This window comes from Pristiophorus japonicus, chromosome 17 (assembly GCF_044704955.1).
Source record: "Pristiophorus japonicus isolate sPriJap1 chromosome 17, sPriJap1.hap1, whole genome shotgun sequence".
NCBI lineage: Eukaryota > Metazoa > Chordata > Chondrichthyes > Pristiophoridae > Pristiophorus > Pristiophorus japonicus.
The window spans coordinates 15946498-15970854 of NC_091993.1; the positions used below are offsets into that span (position 1 = coordinate 15946498).

Genomic DNA, 24357 nt, shown 5'->3' on the forward strand with positions numbered 1-24357 from the left:
TTTATTTTTCCCCATTTTCCCTACTTTATGTAGCCATGACAACCAGGTTCCAAATCACTCCTTTTCCTTTATTGCAACCATAAGGTGAAATGGTTGAAATATTACAGTCTGTCTGACGGCCTTACTAAAATGGATGGAAATATATCACAAGTCAAGGCAGTATTAGGGGAGAAGTGCTGGGCATTAATGAACTAAATAAACAAATCACTAATATCTCCTTATGTGGCTCAGTGTCACATTTTATTTCGCTAACACTCCTGTGAAGCATCTTGGGACATTTTGCTACATGCGCTATATAAATGCAAGCTGTTGTTGGTATGTTGGCCTTTATTATAAGAGGATTTGAGTATAAGAGTAAAGATGTTTTACTGAAATTATATAGAGGCCTGGTGAGACCACACTTGGAGTATTGTGTACAGTTTTGGTCTCCTTGCCTAAGGAAGGATATACTTGCCATAGAGGGAATGCAACAAAAGTTCACCAGACTGATTCCTGGGACTGGGGAGGGGAGGGGGGAATTTTGTCCTATGAGTAGATTAGGCCTATATTCTCTAGAGTTTAGAAGAGTGAGAGATGATCTCATTGAAACAAACAAAATTCTTACAGAGCTTGACAGGGTAGATGCAAGGAGGATCTTTCCCCTGGCCAGGGAGTCTAGAACCGGGGGTCACAGTCTCAGAATAAAGGGTCAGCCTTTTAAGACTGTGATGAGGAGAAATTTCTTCTCTCAAAGGGTGGGGAATCTTTGGAATTCTCTACCCCAGAGGATGCTTAGTCGTTGAGTATAATGTATTCAAGAATTTTTGGATATTAACAGAATCAAGGGATATGGGGATAGTGCAGGAAAGTGGAGTTGAGGTAGAAGATCAGCCATGATCTCATTGAATAGCGGAGCAGGCTTGAGGGGCCAAATGGCCAATTCCTCTTATTTCTTATGTTCTTATGTTGTTTGAAAGGAGACCCAATGTGGAGGCACAAAACTGATTCTGTGAACAATTGGTACACACCAATTCCTTGTTTGTGGGTTGGTCAAATGGACCTGCTGTTACATAAGGTGGGAGTAGGGAGGGTTGTTCAGTTTGTCACTTCAGGCCATTGTTGGGTGGAACAATGGCAGGTATTATTTAGCATAGAAGTGTGAGCTGGTGTACTTTGGATGGAAGATTGACAAGAGATTTCAATATAAATGGGGAAGCACTTGGGAGTGTAGATGAACGGACTGATTTAGGAATCCATAAATCATTAAGTAAGTCATTAAAAGCTACCTCGCAGGTGTAAAAAGCAATCAAAAAATCTAATTGGATGCTGGGCTTCGCATGAGACTGAATATAAATGCAAAGAAGTACTACTACAGTTAGAGAGGGATGCTGACCTCTCATTTGGAGTATTGTATGCCGTTTTGGGTATTGCACCATAGGAAGGACGTACTGGCCTTGAGGAGATTCTAGCAAATATTATATCAGGTTGATGAGCAGAGGAAATTGGCTATGATGAAAGACTAGGTAAACTTGGATTGTATACCCCAGAGATGAGCAGGCTTAAGGGATGATCTCACTGAAGCGTTTAAAGTAATGAGCGCAATTTGCAAGGTAGGAGAATCCAGAACAAGAGGATGTAATCTTAAAATTAGACTCCAGGAAAGATTTCTTCACAGGATGAATTGTAAGGATGTGGATTGCTTTGTCCGAGAGGGCGATAGATACAGATCAACTGAAGTGCTTAAAAGGGAGATAGATATTTACTTGCAAAATAAGGATATAGCAGGGCAGAAAATTGGGAGTAAAGAAAAACAGAAAGACTTGCATTTATATAGCGCCTTTCACGACCACCGGACAGCCAGTGAAGTACTTTTAGAGTGTAGTCACTGTTTAATGTGGGAAACAACAGTAAAGAAATGGAGCTGTCACGGCAAAGCAAGCTCCATTGGGGAACGGCTGCTATTGTTCCTATATTCCTGTGTACAGGGTCAACTGATCGCACAGCATTAAAGTGTATTCACTCAAGTTTCCTGGTATATTGGTGGTAATCAGCTAAGTAAGTTGAGTGACGTCATTGGGAATTTGAAACTTTGCTATTTTGACAAGGATATCTCCTGCATTGTTTAATTGAGAAACTTTCCATGGTAACTGTTGTCACGGCATCAGTGTGAAATAGGCGCAGCATTCTGACGCAGGGTCATCGACCTGTAACGTTAACTCTGTTTCTCTCTCCACAGACGCTGCCTGACCCGCTGAGCCTTTTCAGCACTTTTTGTTGTTATTTCAGATTCCCAGCTTCTGCAGTATTTTGCTTTTGTGTTGTTGTAGCAGTATTCTAATGGGATCATGCAGGGCAGCTTCATGATTAGAATGCCAAGGGTGAAAGCACTTAGCATTCCACTGATGCAATATGTGAAAACCAATCCCAAAATCTGCAGATGTTGGAAATCTGAGACTAAGGCAGAAAATGCTGAAAACGCTCATCAGGTCAGCCAGCATCTGTGGATAGAACAAACCAGTTAGCCTTTCAGATGTAGGGCCCTTGTCAGAAACACGAATTCCTCATTTCTCCACACACAGTGATTGCATTGTTTTCTGTTTGGGTATGTGACAATTTGTTTTGTTTAAAAGGAGTTCTTATGCTTTTTTTTTTTGTGTTCATTACACTCCCATTCATCATCGGAGAGTGAGGACGGAAGCAATGATCTGGATCAAATGAGCAGAGCCAGTCCAGAAGTCTTTCATATAGTGGTCTTGTCAGGAATGTGAAAAGGCGTTTGGTGGGATTAGGTGATGCTTGCTTCACTGAGAAGAGATTCTGCTGGTTAATGGAAGACTGACGAGACACGTTAGGGTCCAATGCGGAGAGCAGATTTAGCTGAGGTGTGATTTATGGATAATTTTGGCTGGTGTATGGAAATAGACATTTAAAACCTCATGTCCTGCCCTGGGAGCCCGCCTGAACCCGCTCTGATGATCTTCAATGGCTCCTTTATTGCCCTCCAACTGAAAAAGATTTTACTATTTATAACGCAATGATCCATAGCCTTTTTCTATTGACCTTTTGTTGCTCTGATAGCAGCTTTGTTGCCTTTAGTTATTTTCTATTAATCTGTAAAATATTTCGTTTTACTCCTGATTAGTCCGTGTAAGTGACCAGTTTGCCCCCTTGGCTTTGTTCTACCACGTATCCTACTTTTGACTCCAGTGACCTCCATGTTGCTGATTTGGCTCCTTGAGAAGACATGACATTTCTTTTGAGTCAGCTCTTTCTTATATTGTCTGTTCTTTCCTTTTGCATTGCCATTGTTCAGTTGTTTGGCCATTGTCCTGCTTCCTGTGCTGCCTTTAGTATTGCTTGAACATGTTGTCACCTCCCAAATCCGTGCCCATCTTTCCCGGAACTCCATATTTGAATCCCTTCAATCCGGTTTCCACCCCTGCCACAGTACCAAAACGGCTCTCATCAAAGTCATTAAAAAAAATGACATCCTTTGTGACTGTGACAAAGGTAAACTATTTCTCCTCGTCCTTCTCGACCTGCCTGCAGCCTTTGACACAGCTGACCACTCCATTCTTCTCCAACGCCTCTCCACCGTCGTCCAGCTGGGCGGGACTGCTTTCGCCTGGTTCCATTCTTATCTATCTAATTGTAGCCACAAAATAACCTGCAATGGCTTCTCTTCCCACCCCCGCATTGTTGCCTCTGGTGTCCCCCAAGGATCTATCCTTGGCTCCCTCCTATTTCTCATCTACATGCTGCCTCTTGGCGACATTATCCAAAAACACAGCGTCAGTTTCCACATGTATGCTGATGACACCCAGCTTTACCCCACTACCACTTCTCTCGACCCCTCGACGGTCTCTAAATTGTCAGACTACTTGTCTGACATCCAGTGCTGGATGAGCAAAAATTTTCTCCAAATAAATATTGGGAAGCCTTTGGTCCCCGCCACAAACTGCATTCCCTAGCCAGCCACTGACTCCATCCTACTCCATAGCATCTGTCTGAGGCTGAACCAGACTGTGCGCAACTTAAGTGTCATATTTGACCCTGAAATGAACATCCGGCTACATCAGCGGCATAACTAAAACCGCCTATTTTTACCTCCGTAACATTGCCCATCTCCATCCCCGCCTCAACTTATCTGTTGCTGAAACCATGCCTTTGTTACCTCTAGATTTGACTACTCCAACGCACTCCTGTCTGGCCTCCCACATTCTACCCTACGTAAACTAAAGATGGTCCAAAACTCTGCTGCCTGTGTCCTAACTCGCACCAAGTCCCGTTCACCCATCACCCCGGTGCTCGCTGACCTACATTGGCTCCCGGTTAAACAATGCCTCGATTTCAAAATTCTCATCCTTGTTTACAAATCCCTCCTTGGCTTCACCCCTCCCCATCTGTGTAATTTAGTTCAGCCTCACAACCTGCCCCCCCCCACCCCCCTCCCATCCCGAGATGTCTGCGCTCCTCAAAATCTGCCTTCTTGAGCATCCCTGATTGTAATTGCTCAACCATCGGTAGCCGTGCCTTCAGCTGCCTAACACTGCCCCAAACACTGGAACTCCCTCCCTAAACATCTCTCTACCTCTCTTTCCTCCTTTAAGATGCTACTTAAAACCTACCTCCTTTGACCAAGCTTTTGGTCATCTGCTGTAATTTCTTCTGTGGCTCGGTGTCGAATTTAATTTTTTGGTCTTATGACACTCCTGTGAAGCGCCTTGGAACGTTTTACTCCGTTCTTCATCATAGACAGTCCCTCGAATCGAGGACGCCTTGCTCCCACGTCAAAAAGTTCACAGGTGTTTCAATGATGGACCTAAAATTCCAGATCCGAACTAAATCTTGAAGGGTGGAAGATGCCTGTGCGTGGATTTTTTTAACGTTGCACACCAGCCACCACACGGGCTTGACCGAGCTCGGTCTTGGTCCAGTGGCAAGGATTAACCAAGACGACTGGAGACCAGCTCTGCTGCACGGACCTAGTGCGCGCACACATATCGCAGTGTGGGCTGGTCCGTGCTGCCCCTGGGCCCTCGCCTCTTCTGGGCCCTGAACTCTCGGCTCTCCTGGGCCCCGGTCACATCCCTCTGCAATCTCTCGCCGCTCCTGCTGTACCTGCCCACGCTCCAATCACCGACCTGGACCTTGATGACGTCGCTCTTCACTGCTGCTGCTCTCGCTCTCCTGCTCCAGCACGTGCTGCTCCCTGGAGTGGTACACCGCCACGCTGCTCCTTCCGCTCCCCGGCCTGCTCCGATGGTGCTCGCAGGCCGGGGGCCGCTCAGTTAAAGACGCCGTGTAAATAAAAGTTGTATTTGTTGCTTTGCATTCCCCACCCGCACTTGCCATCCTCCGCTCTTCAATCCTTTACATAGGAACAAGAGTCGGCCGTTCAGCCTCTCGAGCCTGTTGCGCCATTCAGTTCGATCATGGCTGATCTCTATTTTTATTCTTGACCTATTTCCTTGCCCCTACTTTTTCTGTTCTTTCCCTGAATGTTTTCTCCATGTCCACAGTTAACTGTGCTCTCCGTCTCGACCCATTGTCCCACCATCTGTGTTAATGCACCACTTCTGTTGCTTTTCATGTATCCCCAGCCTTGAGTCTTCAATTTGCTTCCCTCAATTTGTTCTAATTATCTGCCTGAAAATAAATATTTCAGGCTGACTCTTGGAATTCATTAGGAGAACCCATGGACTCGAAGCAGGGTGTTATCCGTTCCCTGTGCAGCTGAATGCACCTCACCCGAAGGATTGAAAGCAGCTACAGGAAGACTTGGTATGTTTGTTGTCAAAGTGCTGAGGCTCACACATCTGAGTAACCAATGCCAGGTGGCACCAGGCTGACGGGTAGCAGCATGTGAAATGAAGCCTCCCTTTAATCTGTGCCCCTGGAGATCTGATGAAAGATCCCATTTGGCCTGTTAACCTTCTCTTCCCTTTCAGTGGCTGACTGACCTGCTCTGTATTCCATGCTTTTTCTGTTGTGATTTCCAACATTTGCGGTTTTTTCTTTTTTTTTTAATCTAAGGCAGAAGCCCTTCTTACATTATTTTTAGAAACAATATCAAAAACTCTGTAACCGAGTGCTTAAATCCCCTCTCCCGAGATCTGTAAAGCAGCTTACATTACAGTACAAATGCATCAATTGCTGAAGATTTCTGTTTGCCGAGATGGTGTGACGTGAATGTGAGGGGAAATCCGAGTAAAATATTACCTCAAGCCAGAGCTAATGGAGCTGTTCGTCATATTGTGTCTTACTGGCTTTCACTAAGGCAGTTTGATTGCATTGATCCAATTTCCTCATTACAATCCACTCAGTCCTGAATATTTGCATTTTATTTGACGTTTGCATAACGGTGGTTTAACTCCATCTAATGATCATCAAGTTGTCTGTGAAGGAAGAAATTGCTTCTAAATTGCTCACTTATTGTAGAGAGCTATTGCCTCATATTTTTTTCTACACCGATCCCTAGCCGTGCTGCTGTTAAAACCATTCTGTTTATGTTACAGTGGAGCTACACAACAGCTGGAGCAGCGAGACAACATGGCTGCCATTAGAGTGCCTCTGTCTCTGTAACAGTGCAGAGGTGGGTGGGGTGGCTTGACCCATCCACCTCCACGGAGGTGTGTGGGGGACCTGACCCATCCACCTCCATGGCACGAACCTGGTATTGCAGTACTTCCAGGAACGGTGCAGTGGCTCTAGGCCTTTTGGCTAAGAGCATTGGCGCAGAGTGATCCTTGGCGTGTGCAAGGTGACCTCTGGCGTTTGTGATTTGACAAAGAATTGGAACGATTGGCTACGAATTTCCAAAAAAAAAACAGTGCAGTAAACTCTTTTAAAGAACTTAAAGCTGGGCGATGGAGATATGGGGGAGGGATGGGAGTGGGGTGTGAGAGGAATGGGGGTCGATGGTTGTTGGAGGGGGGTGGGTTGGAGGGGGCGTATGCGGGTGGGTGCGAGGGGGGGGGGGATGAGGGTCACTGGATGGGAGGGGTTTGGGGATCAGAGATCACTGATTCACGTTGTCAATGTGTGTGTCAATGGAACCTTTTGTAGATGAAAAATTGGTCATTTGTTCACAAGGTCAAGAAGCAGCAGCAACAACAATGTCTGTATGACCGTGTTGTAACATGTTATAATGTAAGTGAATTTTTCACATACATAGTCCATGCAAATTAAAATTTATCTATAGGGAATCAACGAGTATTAAATTCAGTGTAATAATGTACAAGGAGCCTGAAATTCACTTACAAATGTTTGTGATGGACTAACACTTCACCAAAGATAAGTTGTGTTGGTTGATCGACATGAACTATTTCCAGCCTAAGGTGTTTAAATACCATGACTGGTGAGTTCCGACAGACTTTATAGTGAAGTGATGCAGAAACTCTCACTTCAGTGAGGTTTACTAAATTTGATCTGATTGTAAGTGGTTTGTAGTTTGGTGGTTACTCATTCCTCATTCTCTTCGCTCTGTCATTAGTGATTAGCTGTGCGTTGTTCTGTGTGGCCTGTTTCTTTAATGTGCCGCTTCTTTAAATCTCTGCGCATGCGCAGTCTTTACAGTGTAAAAGCTTGTGAGCGGCCAGCTCCGGAACCTTTCAGATTACTGCGCGACTGCGTGAGCACCTTAGCGGGAGCATTGGTCACTACTCTTCCACCCATCTTGTCCCTCCCCTCTGCGAATCCCTCGCAAAATTCCTATTCCTCTCAGCCTCGCTACCTTCGGAAGTCTGCTAAAAACATTTCCTTTCAACTGCAATTTTCTCTCTGCTGCTTAAATCAGTTTAAATCACTCCTCCTTCCCACGCTGTGTTCATTCTCTCTGCAGTGTTAAAACCATTAGATAACTGTACATCATTTACAGTATGCAAATCTGCAACAGATTAAAATTCTAAAGAGTAGTGCCTTTTCAGTTTTGAATAGTTCATGATTACTGTAGTATTTTCAAGGCATTACAAACTGTAGGATTTTACATTCTGTACTCGTGTCAATTTATCAGTAAAAGCATTGCCTGTGGAAATTTCATACCCCTTTCCCCAACCTCTGCTCAGTGCCTCTCGTGACTCAACTGCGATTGGGAATTCAAGGGACTGGGCAGAGGTAACCAGTTTTTCTCTGCATATTCTACTCACTATGCTACCCTAAACATAGAAACCAGCATAATATAAATCCCTGATCTGCAGCTATTTGTCATCTCGTATGACGTTTTAATTTTGAAGCTTCCAAAGAGTTTCTACCAAGTGTCGCCTTGGCTCAAGTTTCAGACTAGCTCAGTTGGAAGCGCTCTCGCCTTTGAGTCAGAAGTTTGTAGCTCCAAGGTCATATGGGAGACTTAAGCGCATAAGCTCAGCTGAGGGAGTGCTGCATTGTCAGAGGGAGTGTCTGGCACAGGTGATGATAAAGATTACATGTCAGTATTCGAAGAGCAGGGAGTTCTCCCATTCCTCAACCAAGAACAACTGATCTGTTCGAGGTGTGTACCAAAGGGCTGCTGCATTGCCGTGACTATTTGAAAATTAATCCATTGGTTAGCAATGTGATGTCCTGGGGGCGTAATCAGGTACTATTGAGCTGGATTTTTGGTCTGCTTACTGCCTCTGTTTTTGCCCCGGAGTATTTCCGGGCGGGCGGCCAGCCTTCAGTGCCCAGGCGGGACATTCGGTGCAGAGTTTGCGGGAGGCACGGAGCAGTACCGTCCGGGAGCGGTGCGCCGGTGTGAAATACCCCTGATTACAACATCGGCTCGAAATTTGAATCTCGCCCAATCCGTAGCGCCTCTCAGCGCACCCTAGTGGGCAAGTGTGATTATTTAAAAAAAAATGTTGCAATTCATGTGGCTGTGGCGTCCGTAAAGTATGAGGAATGTTTTTGTTGGGGTTTATTCAGATTTTTTTTCACTCCTTTAGGGCGCTCTGAGGCCGGCTGTTTAGCTCGGGATTTTCATTTGCTCAGCCGGCCTAGCGCCTTAAAAAAAGGTATGGAACGCCTCCCTTAGCGCTCCGCTCCACGCTCCAGCTGGTGAATTTTGTGGCTGGAGACGCAAACCATTTCCGGCGCAAAATTAACCCGGGCAGAGCAATAAACGCCACAGCAATGGCGCAACTGAATTTCCACCCCTTTATATGCAAGTTCTTGCTTTGCTCTGTTTTTAGAGCTTTGCTTCTAAATGTTATGATATAATCGGATGTTTAAATAGAAATATAAAAGTTAAAAGACTTTTATATAAAAAAAAATAAAAATCAATTTGCAAATCTCTGCAGATTAACAATCAAGTTCTTTACTTTCCACAGAGCTGGTGATGCAAGCCGCAAAGACAATCCCGATGCAGCATCCTCCTACCAGAGTCTCCATTAAATACTGAAAGGAATCCAGACCTACAGGACGGCTTAAGATAACCGTGTTTATCCAAATAAGTTATAGGAGGTGGAGAATATGGATTCTGAGGCACAGACTGTGTGACATTTGTAGGGGTCTGAGTTTTGTCTTGCTTAAATCTATGCGAATGCATTGTATACTCCGGCGTGCCAGGACGCTGGAGTACGATAAAAGGAAAAAGCAGCATTTTACCTTAAACATCTTCGGTGTGAAGAGTGAGCTGCTGTTACTTTTGTGTTTCCTTGTGCTTTCTCTACCCACCCCCCTGTTTTATATTACAACAGCAAAGGTACTCTTGGTTTGCAGTGTGTGCTTATTTGCTGCAGTCCTAGTCCACACGAAATACTCCTGATGCTGGATTGAAGTTGGGTGTGAAACAATGTAAAACCACCTGATTTCAAACTCTTACTGCATCTTGCATGTTCCTACTGTTTGGCACACGAGTGGGTCTGGGGCAGAGGAGTGTAATTGCAGAAACTGAGCTCCGTTGGAATTAATTAAATTCTAACTAAATATGACCTTCGCTTATGATTTTGTGCAAAATGAGACTGAATGGGGAGAGGTCTCACCTTTAGCTAATTGCCTGGAAGTCCTATTGCATACTGATGAGACTGGGTAGTTTTACACACAATGACTGGGTCGAAGAGACCTTTTGTTAAAACCAAAGGTAATAGAGTACCTTCAGTTCTACAGTGTTAATTTAGGATGAAGATAGTGGGATGATCGCAGGAGTTTATTCCTTTCAGAAGTGGAATGACTTGCATGAAGCAGAACCCAATGTGCAGGTATGGAAGCCACACTAAGCCAAATTTAAGCATTTGCTTTCCGGGTGATCAGTTGCAAAGTGTCTAAACATGGCAAATACTGTTTCAGCAACGCAGCCAGCTTATTACTCTGCTCGGGTAAAAACATACAACCATGGAACCAAATGGCCTTCAGTTAAAGGGGGCCATCTTGAATGTGGAGTTGGATGGTGGAATAAATGCAGTTTGAGCTAAACCTAGATTGTTGAGCTTCTAGTAGCAGATAGATAGTCTGAACACTGCAAGTCCCAGAGTGATATGTTTTCACATTGGTTTGTGCCACCATTTCAGTATTTTGGTGTGTAACTCAGCTGCAATTCTGCACAGCGGTTGCCATTTTCAGTCACTCCATTAAGTCTGAGTGTGGACTGACTTCTACTCGGTGTCCCCCCAGAAGATGAGGCTCCATACATGAGCACAGCGTGCTATGTCTGAGGCTTCCTTTGGTCTCCACACTCGTGCATTTATTTTTTTGCTGTTAATTGCTTTGCTGATCTGATTATTGAACTGGGGGAAGGGAGAGGAGAGGGCACTTTCTTTTCCTTCCTGCATTAGTGGCTTAGCTCCATGTCTAAATCACCAAAACTGTTGCCAGAGCTTGGCACTAGGGGAATGTAGTTTGTCACTGCAGAAGAATATTGTATGGGGCATTGGCTAAAAAGTTCCATCAAACACCTGAGCACTAAATCCGAGTGTAGTTACATTTACTTTTTTTTTAAAAAGCCGATAGGACTGTGCAGCCACTAAACTGGGACTGATGAGGCTGGCTAGTTTTATACATTCTGACTGAATAGTGCAAGGCCATGCAGACCCCATAACATCTGTTCAGAATCGGATTGTACCAAACAGGTTGAGGAGGTCGTGACAATACGCTGAACATTCTAAGTTTTTTAATGAAAATTAGCCGGATAATTGTGATGGATTACTCGGCGATATGATTGCATAATGTATCTAGTTGCACCTTACAAGTGGTTTTGAGACCAGAATGACCCTTTTAAGAGCTCATCCACATAAGCTTTTATGACCACCTTGTTTTATGATTGATCCCATTTCCAGTTGCCTTATTTACCTCCTACGTGCAACTGGTTAGTGCTTGGTGTACGAGGTTATCATCATCACGGGCAGTCCCTCGAAACGAGGATGACTTGCTTCCACGCCAAAAAAAAAGGATGAGTTCACAGGTGTTTCGAATGAAAAACCCGAACTACATCCTCAAGGGTGGAAGATGCCTGTGCGTGGATTTTTTTAACGCGTGGTGGCCGTTGCACACCAGCCACCACACGGGCTTGACAGAGCTCGGCCTTGGTCCAGTGTAATCTGCACATGACCATCAAGTCGACGTGTGCCAAGAAAATCGGGAAGAGTAAAGGCCATGGCATATTTCAAACTTGGCACTAGCTGCACATAGGAGCCATGATGGGAAATCGTTTGAGACTGGCCAATCTGCAGGGAGCTGTCGTCAAACTGTGAGCAATTACCTCGATTCGCTAAGGTACCTTCACACCCAGTTTGTTTGCTCAGACTGATTGATTGGTCTCTGAGTGGTGGAGCTGTTTGCTGTGTTCCTCTCTGCAGGAGATTTTTAGTTACTACTGAATGAGTGCAGATTGGGGAGACATTACTCAGGATCTGTCTTTGAACGCATTCAGTCAGCTGAGCCTTGCCATGGTAATTTCAGTTCTGAATATTTGTTTTGTATAACTTCATGCATAAATATAACAACGTTTTGATGACTGCTCAGACGTTAAAATGGAGAGATTGCATGAATTGTACAAGGGGTATACATATTAGCTCAATTTATTTTGCCTTTTCATCTATCAAACACTTCGCTGAACCATATCTATCTCATTTCTGTCTTCTACAAAAGGGAGGCAATTTACTTTTTCAGGCAATTTTAAGTATATATTCTAGATACGGGGATTGTGTCAAATGCCAGCTATCAACAAAACATAGTAATAAGAAGGGAACCCACAAATGCTGGAAATCCAAAATCTAAACAGAGCATATTGGAAATGCACAAGTGGATTGATCATTAGGGAGCGAGGTTAATGTTCCAGGTGGGGGCCATTTAGCAGCAGCAGTAGAAAGTATGTTGCGACCTATTGAATACAAAAACATTTTATTGATAAGATTTTGAATTGAGTTATTATGTGGTATTGCATCGCACAACAATTCTATTATTGGCCATAAGTATGTTTCCTTGGTTTTCAGATACTTAAACATTGGCGTATTGCTTTTTTTTTCTGCCAGGTGCTTTCAAAGTTATTTGGTGCAAAATTGGTATGAATCCGATTTTCCTTTTGCAAATAAAATCTTTTTTAAAGATGCTGTTCATAAAACAATATATATATTTCAGGAGGATGATTAAGGGGCTGTACTTGAAATTATTATAGTTCCCCAACCGCTGGGCAATATCAGTCTTGCTGTTAAAGAATTTTTCAACTCCGCATTAAAAATGTCACATTTTAATCAATAATTTTATCCAAGAATAATTTATGGTCACAGCTCTTGCCTTTCCGTGATTTTTAACGGTATAATGCCACAATACTGTAAAATTACTGATGGCTATTTTAAACTCAGGCGAGAACTCATCATTAATGTAATACAAAGCGGATTTCATTAAATTAAAGAATGCAAGCTAGTTTTGAAAACAATATCTGACATAAGGTTTCTTAAGCTTATTAATGAGAAATTTCTCGTACAGATGAAAAACATAGCTCAACTGAGTTGGCATGGATTCTTAAATTTTACTTTCCTCAATTCTCCTCCTCCTCCTCCTTCTCTTCCCCTCCCCTTTCTCCTACCCCTCCCCCCCCCCCCCCCCAAAAAAAAAAAAACCTGTTTAGATCTTCTTCAGCTTACTGCCCAGGTAGGAATTGACATTGCAAATTTACAATCTGTCATTGAAATTGCTTGATTCTCATTCCCGTTCATTGCAATCGATCTGCAACTCCTGTGTTAACGCCCAGGCAGCAAGTTGTAAATCTACCCCAAATGTCTCTATATGGGGCATGAATTTAACGGATGTCATGGGTTAGATCACCTCTGATAGTAGACACAGGTATATGCACATGTTTAACTGTAGACCTCCGCTTATTTCGTTTTGTTTTTGACTTTCATGAAAATCTCACAAGAGGGGACTGAATGTAGGCCGAGTGAATTGTTAAAAATATGTTTGAACATTGAAAATCTGACACTGTTGCAAAACGGGGTTAAGCACTGTAATAGTTATCACGTTTGTTTATGCTCTGTTTTTTGGGGGGAGAATGGATGAGAGAGAATCCATTTATGCCTTTTGACTTGTGTGAAAATGTTGTGCTTTTAAAATTAGATTTATTAGTGTTTATTTTTTTTGTCTTCTCTTACTATTCATAAATTGTGTGAAGATTGTTTTGCTCCAGGAACTATATTGGGCAAATGTGATTCGGAAGGATACAGTTACAGGTGATGATTCTGAACATGTGGAAATCTGTGACTTCTCAAGAGTCGAGTGGAATAACTAATGCAGTGAACTTTTAATGCATGAACTGTTTGCGTTGCTATGTTGTGGCCTTAGATTTTTTTAAAGATGTACTGGCAAAGAGGACTTGTTCTCTGGTTAATATTTCATTTGACAATCTGCAATAAATGGATTTTGTTACAACTTCTATCTGAAGTACTGCTTATATTTTACAGTGTGAAGAATTTACCATTTATTGTAATTTTGCCTTTTGTAACACATCCCATTTTGCCCATCTTCATACATACAACAATTTTTGAGAGTTAGGGAAAGGTCATCATCATCATAGGCAGTCCCTTGGAATCGAGGAAGACTTGCTTCCACTCCTGAAGTGAGTTCTTTGGTGGCTGAACAATCCAATACGAGAGCCACAGACTGTCACAGGTGGGACAGATAGTCGTTGAGGGAAGGGGTGGGTGGGATTGGTTTGCCGCACGCTCTTTCCGCTGCCCACGCTTGAGTTCTGCATGCTCTCGGCGTTGAGACTTGGAAGTGCTCAACACCCTCCCGGATGCACTTTCTCCACTTGGGGCGGTCTTCGGCCAGAGACTCCCAGGTGTCAGTGGTAATGTTGCACTTTTTCAGGGAGGCTTGGAGGGTGTCCTTGTAACGTTTCTGCTGCCCATCTTTGGCTCGTTTGCCGTGAAGGAGATCCGCATAGAGCACTTGCTTTGGGAGTCTCGTGTCTGGCATGCGAACTATGTGGCCTGCCCAGCAAAGCTGATCGAGTGTGGTCAGTGCTTCAATGCTGGGGATGTTAGCCTGGACGAGGACACTGATGTTGATGCGCTTGTCCTCCCAGGGGATTTGTAGGATCTTGCGGAGACATTGTTGGTGATAATATCTCCAGCGACTTGAGGTGCCTTCAGTACATTGTCCATGCCTCTGAGCCATACAGGAGGCCGGGTATTACTACAGCCCTGTAGACCATGAGCTTGGTGGTAGATTTGAGGGCCTAGTCTTCGAACACTTTTTTTTCCTCAGGCGGCCGAAGGCTGCACTGGTGCACTAGAGGCGGTGTTGAATCTCCGCATCAATGTCTACTTTTGTTGATAGGCTCCCGAGGTATGAGAAATGGTCCACGTTGTCGAGGGCCGCGCCGTGGATCTTGATGACTGGCGGGGGGGACCGTGCTGTGCGGTGAGGACAGGCCGGTGGAAGACCTTTGTTTTACGGATGTTTAGCGTAAGGCCCATACTTTTGTATGCCTCAGTAAATACGTCGACTATATCTTAGAGTTCAGCCTCAGAATGTGCGCTGACGCAGGCGTCATCCGCGTACTGTAGCTCAGAGGTTGGGGGTGGTCTTGGACCTGGCCTGGAGACGACGAAGGTTGAACAGCTTCCCACTGGTTCTATAGTTTAGTTCCACTTCAGCGGGGAGCTTGTTGACTGTGCGACGGAGCATGGCAGCGAGGAAGATTGAGAAGAGGGTTGTTGGAGCAATGTACATTATATACAAGTGGTGCAGGAAGTGCTGTTCATCTGCAAAAATAAAAATACCCAGCCCACTATCCATTGGTGAAACAAAGTGTTGAACTTTTGTTATCTTTTGAGGAAATTACACTAAAATCACATGTGAATAATTCTGTGTGCCCCTTGATGTGAAAGAAATATGAATGCATATTAAAAAATTAATTTGTTCGAATATTAAATGGCTGGAGCTGAATTCTAAACTCCCTTTTTTGAAAATACAATTCAACTAGCATGATAATTCTGGATTAGAAGTAATTGTTTATAAGATAAACCACTTGGATAAGGGTCACAGAATCGCTGTCTGAAGGTGATCTTACCATCTTTGTATTTAGCTGAGGTGTCCCATTCAATACCGCTTTCAAAAATCAAACTTTATTTCGGTTGGGTGCGGGGAACTGTGTTGTTTTCACTTGAGGATCTGATTTTGGAAAATGAAACGAGCAACGTGATGACGTGTTTCAGCTGTGTGCGATGATTATGAACCCGAGCTCTGTTCTAACTTTCACCGTGCTCATTCCACATATAATGTTGGGATCAGTAAGAAACCCCACCACCACCACCTTCAAACAGCTCTGCCAATGTCATTAGCATTTGTGCTTTGAAAAAAAAAAAGTAAACACAAGGCTTTCCAAGGGTAAGGATAATCTTTTTTAAAATAAAATAAAAGGAGTATTGATGGTGGCATTTGTGGTGCTTTGGATGACTCCGGAGGTGGTAATGTGGAAGCAGGAAGCCATTGCAGGCGATTCTCTGGCTACGACTCAATAGTTAAGAATGGAACTGGACGAGAGCAGTCCTACCCATCTGGACGACAGAGGAGAGGCATCTGAGGATGGTGGTGTTAAACGCTGCAGACCATTCGAGAACTAAAAGGTAATGTCCAACACTGTTTCGCTTCCTAAATCCTTGTCCATCTTTCCCGCAAGTCCATGTTTGAATCTCTCCAATCAGGTTTACGTCACTGTACTGAAACGGCCTTTATCCAAGTCACGAATGACATCCTATGTAACTTTAACCATGGTAAACTATCCCTCCTCGTCCTTTTCATCCTGTCTGCAGTCTTTGACACGGTTGACCACTCCATCCTGCTCCAATGCCTCTCCATTGCCCAGCTGGGTGGACTGCCTTCACCTGGTTCCATTCTTATCTATCCAATCATAGCCTGAGAATCACCTGCAATGGCTTCTCTTCCCACTTATGCACTGTTGCCTCTGGAGCCTCCCAAGGATCTAACCTCTATTCCCTATTTCTCATCTACATGCTGCCCAAAAACACGAGAGATATTATGTATGCTGATAATACCCAGCTCTACCTCATTACCACTTCTCTCGACCCCTTGTCTGACATCCAGAACTGGATGAGCAGAAATTTCCTCCAACTAAATATTGGGAAGACAGAAACCATTGTCTTCAGTACCTGCCACAAACTCATTTTACTAGCCACTGACTCCGTCCCTCTCCCTGGCAACTATCTATGGCTGAACCACAACGTTCGCAACCTTGGTGTCGTATTTGACCCTGAAATGAGCTTCATATTTGATCCCAAGAGCTTCCAACCACATATTGGCTCCATCACCAAGATCGCCTACTTCCACCTCTGACATCGCCGAATTGCCCATACCTCAGCTCATCTGCTGCTGAAACTTTCATCCATGCCTTTGTTACCTCGAGACTAGACTATACCAATGCTCTCCTGGCTGGCCTCCCATCTTCCACCCTACATAAATTGAGCTCATCTTAAACTCGGCTGTTCATATCCTAACGTGCACCAAGTCCTGTTCACCCATCACCACTGTGCTTGCTGACCTATATTGGTTCCTGGTCCGGCAACATCTCCTTTTTTAAAAATTCTCATTCATGTTTTCAATTCCCTCCAAGACCTTGGCCCTCCCCTATATCTGTATGCTTCTCCAGCCCTACAAACCTCCAAGGAGATCTCTACGCCCTACAATTCTGGTCACTTGCGCATCACCGATTTTAATCGCTCCACCATTGGTGGCCGTGCCTTCAGCTCTGGAATTCCCTCCTTAAACCTCTCCGCCTTTCAACCTCTGTTTCCTCCTTTAAGACGCTCCTTAAAACCTACCTTTTTGACCAAGCTTTTGATCACCTGTCCTATCTTATGTGGCTTGGTATCAAATGTTGTTTGATAATGCTCCTGTGAAGCGCCTTGAGATGTTTTACTACATTAAAGATGCTATTTAAATGTAAGTTGTTTCTTCCTTCTAATGTTCCTGATTTAAATATAGACTCAACGGCAATTCCTTCTTGGGACACTGAAATATTTCTCAGCAAAGTTCCGTCTCTGCAGGATATATTTTGCTTGCCTCAGTTGTAAAAAAAAAAAAGCTGCTTAATTTTGTGGCTTTCCTTCTAATCAAAATACGATCATTTCTCAATATTTTTCCAACAAAGCTTTGTTCACTCCATCATAAGCAGTTGATTTTATTGAAATAATGCTCCAGGTTCTGGTATGAAACAAACACAAGTTTTTTAAAATTAAAAGTAACTTTTGCAACTTTAAATACTACAGCTTTTGTAATAAAACTGATGGTTTCTTCTTTTAACTTCAGTATCTCAACTACTGCTCCCTGCAAACTCGTATCTGAAGGACATGATAGATTTTTTAAATTACCAGCTTGTCATTTTTTTTAAGATAACAATGCTTAAAAAATGTCTTGATTATGTGAATTCAATTTTTGTCATTTTTCTTTAATAACAAATAAACGCGATTTGAGTGCAGTTGGGAGTACTTTCAGCATACTCTCAGGTTCTATTTAAAATCTCACATCTTGAGTGTTTTTAATGAAGGTTGTGCTCTGAGAGATGATAATGATAGGGAATGGAACACTTTTCATTTTGAGCATCCACTGTATGAGGCACACCCTAGTAACTGGCACCAAGTCCCGTTCACCCTTCGCCCCTGTGCTCGCTGACCTACATTGGCTCCTGGTGAAGCAATGCCTCGATTTTAAAATTTTCATCCTTGTTTTCAAATCTCTCCATGGCCTCGCCCCTCCTTATATCTGAAATCTCCTCCAACCCAACATCCCGAAATATCTGCTCGCCTCTAATTTTGCCCTCATGAGCATCCCTGATTTTATTTGCTCAACCATTGGCGGCCGTACCTTCAGCTGCCTGGGCCCGAAGCTCTCCAATTCTCTCCCTAAACCTCTCTGCCTGTCTACCTCTCTACCTCTCTTTCCTCCTTTAAGGCACTCCTTAAAACGTACCTCTTTGACCACACTTTTGGTCATCTGCCCTAATTTCTCCTTGTGCAGCTCAGTGTCGAATTTTGTTTTATAGCACTCCTGTGAAGGGCCTTGGGACACTTACTATGTTATATAGCGCCTTTAAGTACAAGTTGTCAGGTATAATAGATGCAAAGAAGATCTCCTTCTTTGTAGTCATAATGTGCTTTGGTGTCAATTTCATCTCTAATGCACCTCTTGGGTACATTATCCATTTCCCATCAAGTCATCCCGCAGACTCCTTTGAGTTCAATTGCCAATTAGGACCTTATTGAGAATAACTTAGTGTGCTGTGAACTTGTGACCTCTTAGCACTGTATTAAGATGCGTCAGACCTCATTTCATTTAAAGCCCTTGCCGCCTGGAGCTGGATAAACAGGTCTATCCAGGAAGCTCCCCAAAAAATTGCTACAGTTAAGTTGCGTTATGTAACTGTAATACGTATTTGTTGACTATGAAAAGAAATCTAGACGATTAGTGACTTGGAAGCCCCTCCCCCTTGTATTTTTTAAAACTATTCATTCGTTCATGGGATGTGGGCATCACTGGCAAGGTTGGCATTTATTGTCCATCCCTAATTGCCCTTGTGAAGATGGTGATGAGCCGCCTTCCTGAACTGCTGCAGTCCGTGTGGTGAAGGTACTCCCACAGTGCTGACTTTGTATAACTGAGTGGCTTGCTAGGCCATTTCATAGAAACATACAAAATAGGTGCAGGAGTAGGCCATTCGGTCCTTCAAGCTTGCACTGCCATTCAATGAGTTCATGGCTGAACATGCAACTTCAGTACCCCATTCCTGCTTTCTCGCCATACCTCTTGATCCCCCTGGTAGTAAGGACTATATCTAACTCCTTTTTGAATATATTTAGTGAATTGGCCTCAACAACTTTCTGTGGTAGAGAATTCCACATGTTCACCACTCTCTGGGTGAAGAAGTTTCTCCTTATCTTGGTGCTAAATAGCTTACTCCTTATCCTTGGACTGTGACCCCTGGTTCTGGACTTCCCCAACATTAGGAACATTCTTCCTGCATCTAACCTGTCTAAACCCGTCAGAATTTTAAACGTTTCTATGAGATCCCCTCTCATTCTTCTGAACTCCAGTGAATACAAGCCCAGTTGATCCAGTCTTTCTTGATATGTCAGTCCCGCCATCCCGGGAATCCGTCTGGTGAACCTTTGCTGCACTCCCTCAACAGCAAGAATGTCCTTCCTCAAGTTAGGAGACTAAAACTGTACACAATACTCCAGGTGTGGCCTCACCAAGGCCCTGCACAACTGTAGTAACAACTTCCTGCCCCTGTACTCAAATCTCCTCGCTATGAAGGCCAACATGCCATTTGCTTTCTCAACCGCCTGTTGTACCTGCATGCCAACCTTCAATGACTGATGTACCATGACACCCAGGTCTCGTTGCACTTCCCCTTTTCCTAATCTCACCATTCAGATAATAGTCTGTCTCTCTGTTTTTACCACCAAAGTGGATAACCTCACATTTATCCACATTATACTTCATCTGCCATGCATTTGCCCACTCACCTAACCTATCCAAGTCACTCTGCAGCCTCATAGCATCTTCCTCGCAGCTCACACTGCCACCCAACTTAGTGTCATCTGCAAATTTGGAGCTACTACATTTAATCGCCTCATCTAAATCATTAATGTACAATGTAAGCAGCTGGGGCCCCAGCACAGAACCTTGCGGTATCCCACTAGTCACTGCCTGCCATTCTGAAAAGTACCCATTTACTCCTACTCTTTGCTTCCTGTCTGCCAACCAGTTCTCAATCCACGTCAGCACACTACCCCCAATCCCATGTGCTTCAACTTTGCACATTAATCTCTTGTGTGGGACCTTGTCGAAAGCCTTCTGAAAGTCCAAATGCACCACATCAACTGGTTCTCCCTTGTCCACTCTACTGGAAACATCCTCAAAAAATTCTAGAAGATTTGTCAAGCATGATTTCCCTTTCACAAATCCATGCTGACTTGGACCTATCATGTCACCTCTTTCCAAATGCGCTGCTATGACATCCTTAATAATTAATTCCATCATTTTACCCACTACCGATGTCAGGCTGACCGGTCTATAATTCCCTGTTTTCTCTCTCCCTCCTTTTTTTAAAAAGTGGGGTTACATTGGCTACCCTCCACTCGATAGGAACTGATCCAGAGTCTATGGAATGTTGGAAAATGACTGTCAATGCATCCGCTATTTCCAAGGCCACCTCCTTAAGTACTCTGGGATGCAGATCATCAGGCCCTGGGGATTTATCGACCTTCAATTCCATCAATTTCCCCAACACAATTTCCCGACTAATAAGAATTTCCCTCAGTTCCTCCTTCTTACTAGACCCTCTGACCCCTTTTATATCTGGAAGGTTGTTTGTGTCCTCCTTAGTGAATACCGAACCAAAGTACTTGTTCAGTTGGTCTGCCATTTCTTTGTTCTTCGTTATGATTTCCCCTGATTCTGACTGCAGGGGACCTATGTTTGTCTTTACTAGCCTTTTTTCTCTTTACATATCTATAGAAGCTTTTGCAGTCTGTCTTAATGTTCCCTGCAAGCTTCCTCTCGTACTCTATTTTCTCTGCCCTAATCAAATCCTTTGTCCTCCTCTGCTGAGTTCTAAATTTCTCCCAGTCCCCAGGTTCGCTGCTATTTCTGGCCAATTTGTATGCCACTTCCTTGGCTTTAATACTATCCCTGATAGCCACGGTTGAGCCACCTTCCCTTTTTTATTTTTACGCCAGACAGGGATGTACAATTGTTGTAGTTCATCCATGTGGTCTCTAAATGTCTGCCATTGTCCACCACTCTCAACCCCTTAAGTATCATTTGCCAATCTATCCTAGCCAAGTCACGCCTCATAGCTTCAAAGTTACCCTTCTTTAAGTTCTGGACCATGGTCTCTGAATTAACTGTTTCATTCTCCATCCTAATGTAGAATTCCACCATATTATGATCACTCTTCCCCAAAGGGCCTCGCAAAACGAGATTGCTAATGAATCCTCTCTCATTACACAACACCCAATCTAAGTTGGCCTCCCCCCTAGTTGGTTCCTCGACATATTGGTCTCCAGGAAATCCTCCTCCACCGTATTGCTTCCAGTTTGGTTAGCCCAATCTATATGCATATTAAAGTCACCCACACTTCAGAGGGCAGTTAAGAGTCAAGCACATTGCTATGGGTCTGGACTCATATAGAGGCCAAGTTAGGATGGCAGATTTCCCTCCCGAAAGGACAATCCGGTAGTTTCATGGTGATCATTACTGATACCAGCTTTTTAATTTTTTAATTTCAAATTTTTATTTAGTTAACTGAATTTTTTAATTTCCCCAGCTGTCGTGGTGGGATTATTAGTCCAGTAATATAACCGCTATGCTCCCATACCCCTACCTGTGTGAAATGGGGAATCCAGTGAGGATCACTCTTGTTCCAGGATATTGAAGGACACCCTCAAAGCCTCCCTGATGAAGTGCAACATCCCCACCGACGCCTGGGAGTCCCTGGCCAAAGACCGCCCTAAGTGGAGGAAGTGTATCAGGGAGGCACTGAGCGCCTCGAGTCTCAACGCCGAGAGCATGCAGAAATCAAGCGCAGGCAGCGGAAAGAGCGTGTGGCAAACCACTCCTTTCCCCCCACCCCCCCCCCATCCCTTCCCTCAACGACTTTCTGTCCCACCTGTGACAGGGTCTGTGGCTCTCATATTGGACTGTTCAGCCACCAAAGAACTCACTTCAGGAGTGGAAGCAAGTCTTCCTCGATTCTGAGGGACTGCCTATGATGATGATGTTCCAGCATAACTTAACTAAGTTTGTAAAGAAAACTCAAACAGTTTAATTGTTTTTTTACACGAGTTTGAAAATTTAACAAATATTTACACTTGAACAAAATACGTTTTGCACTTTACTGACGACACATGAATGGGAGCCATTTACACGCACAAAGGACACAAGATTTCGCACACAAGCCATTCAGATAGCAACTCCACTATTGCTCATTCAGATAAGTGATACATTACTGGATTTTGTGCCACCGCCCCCCCATTCTCTACACAGATTATTTTAGAGGAGCAGATATTATGATTTAATGATGTAGATGCAAGAACATAAGAATCAGTTTGCAAAATCACAGTTCCAGCAGTGGGGAGCGATGCTTCCACTCATGTGACTCACGTACTCTGTTACAGTAACCTACCTCTTTTGGCAGAACAAGTCAGCATCTTTTTCGGAACTAACACACACTAACCGAATTATCTGGTGCAAGTCATTTACTGGCATGGAACAGAAATAAGACATCAGGAGTCTATTACAACTAAAGACACTTACAGCAACCCTTCGTGTCTTTTATAAATCTACTGCAATTTGCTAAAAATGCCTAATTAAAGGAGACTTCTTCAAGGTATGATTTAAAATTCACCAGATGAATTGTCATTGCTAGCGATAGGAACACACTGATTCCACAAATAAGTTTAGAACTGGGAAGGAACACCAGAATGCACGAATCTACCTTTCTGTAAATCTACCAACACTCGCCTTTATGTCACAATCACTCACTGACCAAACTGTGCCATGAGTCAGCGGTTGTAGATTTTCCTCTCAAGATTATTAGTAGACTTTACATTTGATTTGTTGCAATAACGTTTTATTGGTGCCTCTAATCGCTGCTACAGTCTCTCATTTTGAAGATGGATGTTAAGATTTGAAAGCTTTACCGCGTGCAGTGGCCATGTCGCCCATCCAGCAGTTTCTATTCCGAAATAGGGAAAGTTAAGTTGGTTTCGGTGGGAACCTGTGTTTCCAGTGGGGAGCCACACTGGCGGAGCGACAGGTGCAGCGCTGTCTCAGGCCTTTTCTGCCTGTCAGCACTGGGAATGTGGAATCATCACTTTTTGCCTCCTATTTCTATCAGCTCTCTGTTTCCCTATTCTAGCTTAGAATCTGCTCGACGCTGCAGACTAGCCAGGAAAAAAAAAATCTATTATACACAGCCTAATATAAACTAGAAGTAAAAGTTGCAGTGCCGGCCATTGTGGAAGGATGTGACTTCCCTCATACAATTGGAGAGCTTCACAGGCTATTGTAAATACGTTTGATGACATCCCCTTCTCCTTTCTCCAGGATTCCTTTCTGCACGTAGGTATCAACTTGTTGATCAATGATGTCACGCAGCTTCTGAAGATCGTACTCTGCAACAAATTATAGAGCACCTATTTCAGCACTGAGCTCACACAATGATTTAGATAATGGATAGAGAGTATTTGGGGAGTGGTGGATTGACACACACCTTCGCTAAGTAATAGTATTTAGACCTAGAGGGAAGAATTGACTGCATTCTCAACAATTAGCTCCAAATGTTACTAATTATAGAAACATAGAAAATAGGTGCAGGAGCAGGCCATTCGGCCCTTCGAGCCTGCAACACCATTCAATAGGATCATGGCTGATCATGCAACTTCAGTACCCCACTCCTGCCTTCTCTCCATACCCTCGATTCCTTTAGCCATAAGGGCCACATCTAACTCCCTTTTGGATATATCCAACGAACTGGTCTCAACAACTTTCTGTGGTAGAGAATTCCACAGGTTCACAATTCTCTGGGTGAAAACATTTCTCATCTCGGTCCTAGATGGCTTACCCCTTATCCTTAGACTGTGACCCCTGGTTCTGGACTTCCCCAATTGGGAATTAAGTGTGGCTTACTTGAAATATAATTCTGAAATGTTATAGCTGATTGTTTCTTTTGCGGAGAAGCCTCTTGTGGTCAAAATAACTGAAGTCACCCACTACAACACTTGTAGAGAACAAAATAATAGACCATGCAGATTATGGTTGACAGTGTCTTAGAGGGAGAATTTTTCTGGTTGCAAGACTTACTTTATCCATGATGCCTGGAGTATAGTATAACTGAAAGAATGAAACCCACTACACCCAAAGATGAGTTTGATGCTCTGATTG

At 43.6% G+C, this 24357-nt stretch overlaps 2 protein-coding genes across 2 annotated transcripts in view; one reads left to right on the forward strand and one right to left on the reverse strand.

Moving 5' to 3' along the window:
• lysmd2 (LysM, putative peptidoglycan-binding, domain containing 2) overlaps nt 1-13819 on the forward strand; it is a 66455-nt gene extending 52636 nt beyond the window's left edge. The window contains exon 3 of the mRNA XM_070858422.1: nt 9285-13819. Coding sequence (XP_070714523.1) covers nt 9285-9348 — 64 coding nt within the window. The 3' untranslated portion in view covers nt 9349-13819. The remainder of the gene's footprint in view (nt 1-9284) is intronic.
• Nucleotides 13820-22264: 8445 nt separating this feature from the next.
• scg3 (secretogranin III) overlaps nt 22265-24357 on the reverse strand; it is a 39014-nt gene continuing 36921 nt past the window's right edge. Inside the window, exon 10 of the mRNA XM_070859320.1 lies at nt 22265-23588. Coding sequence (XP_070715421.1) covers nt 23470-23588 — 119 coding nt within the window. The 3' untranslated portion in view covers nt 22265-23469. The remainder of the gene's footprint in view (nt 23589-24357) is intronic.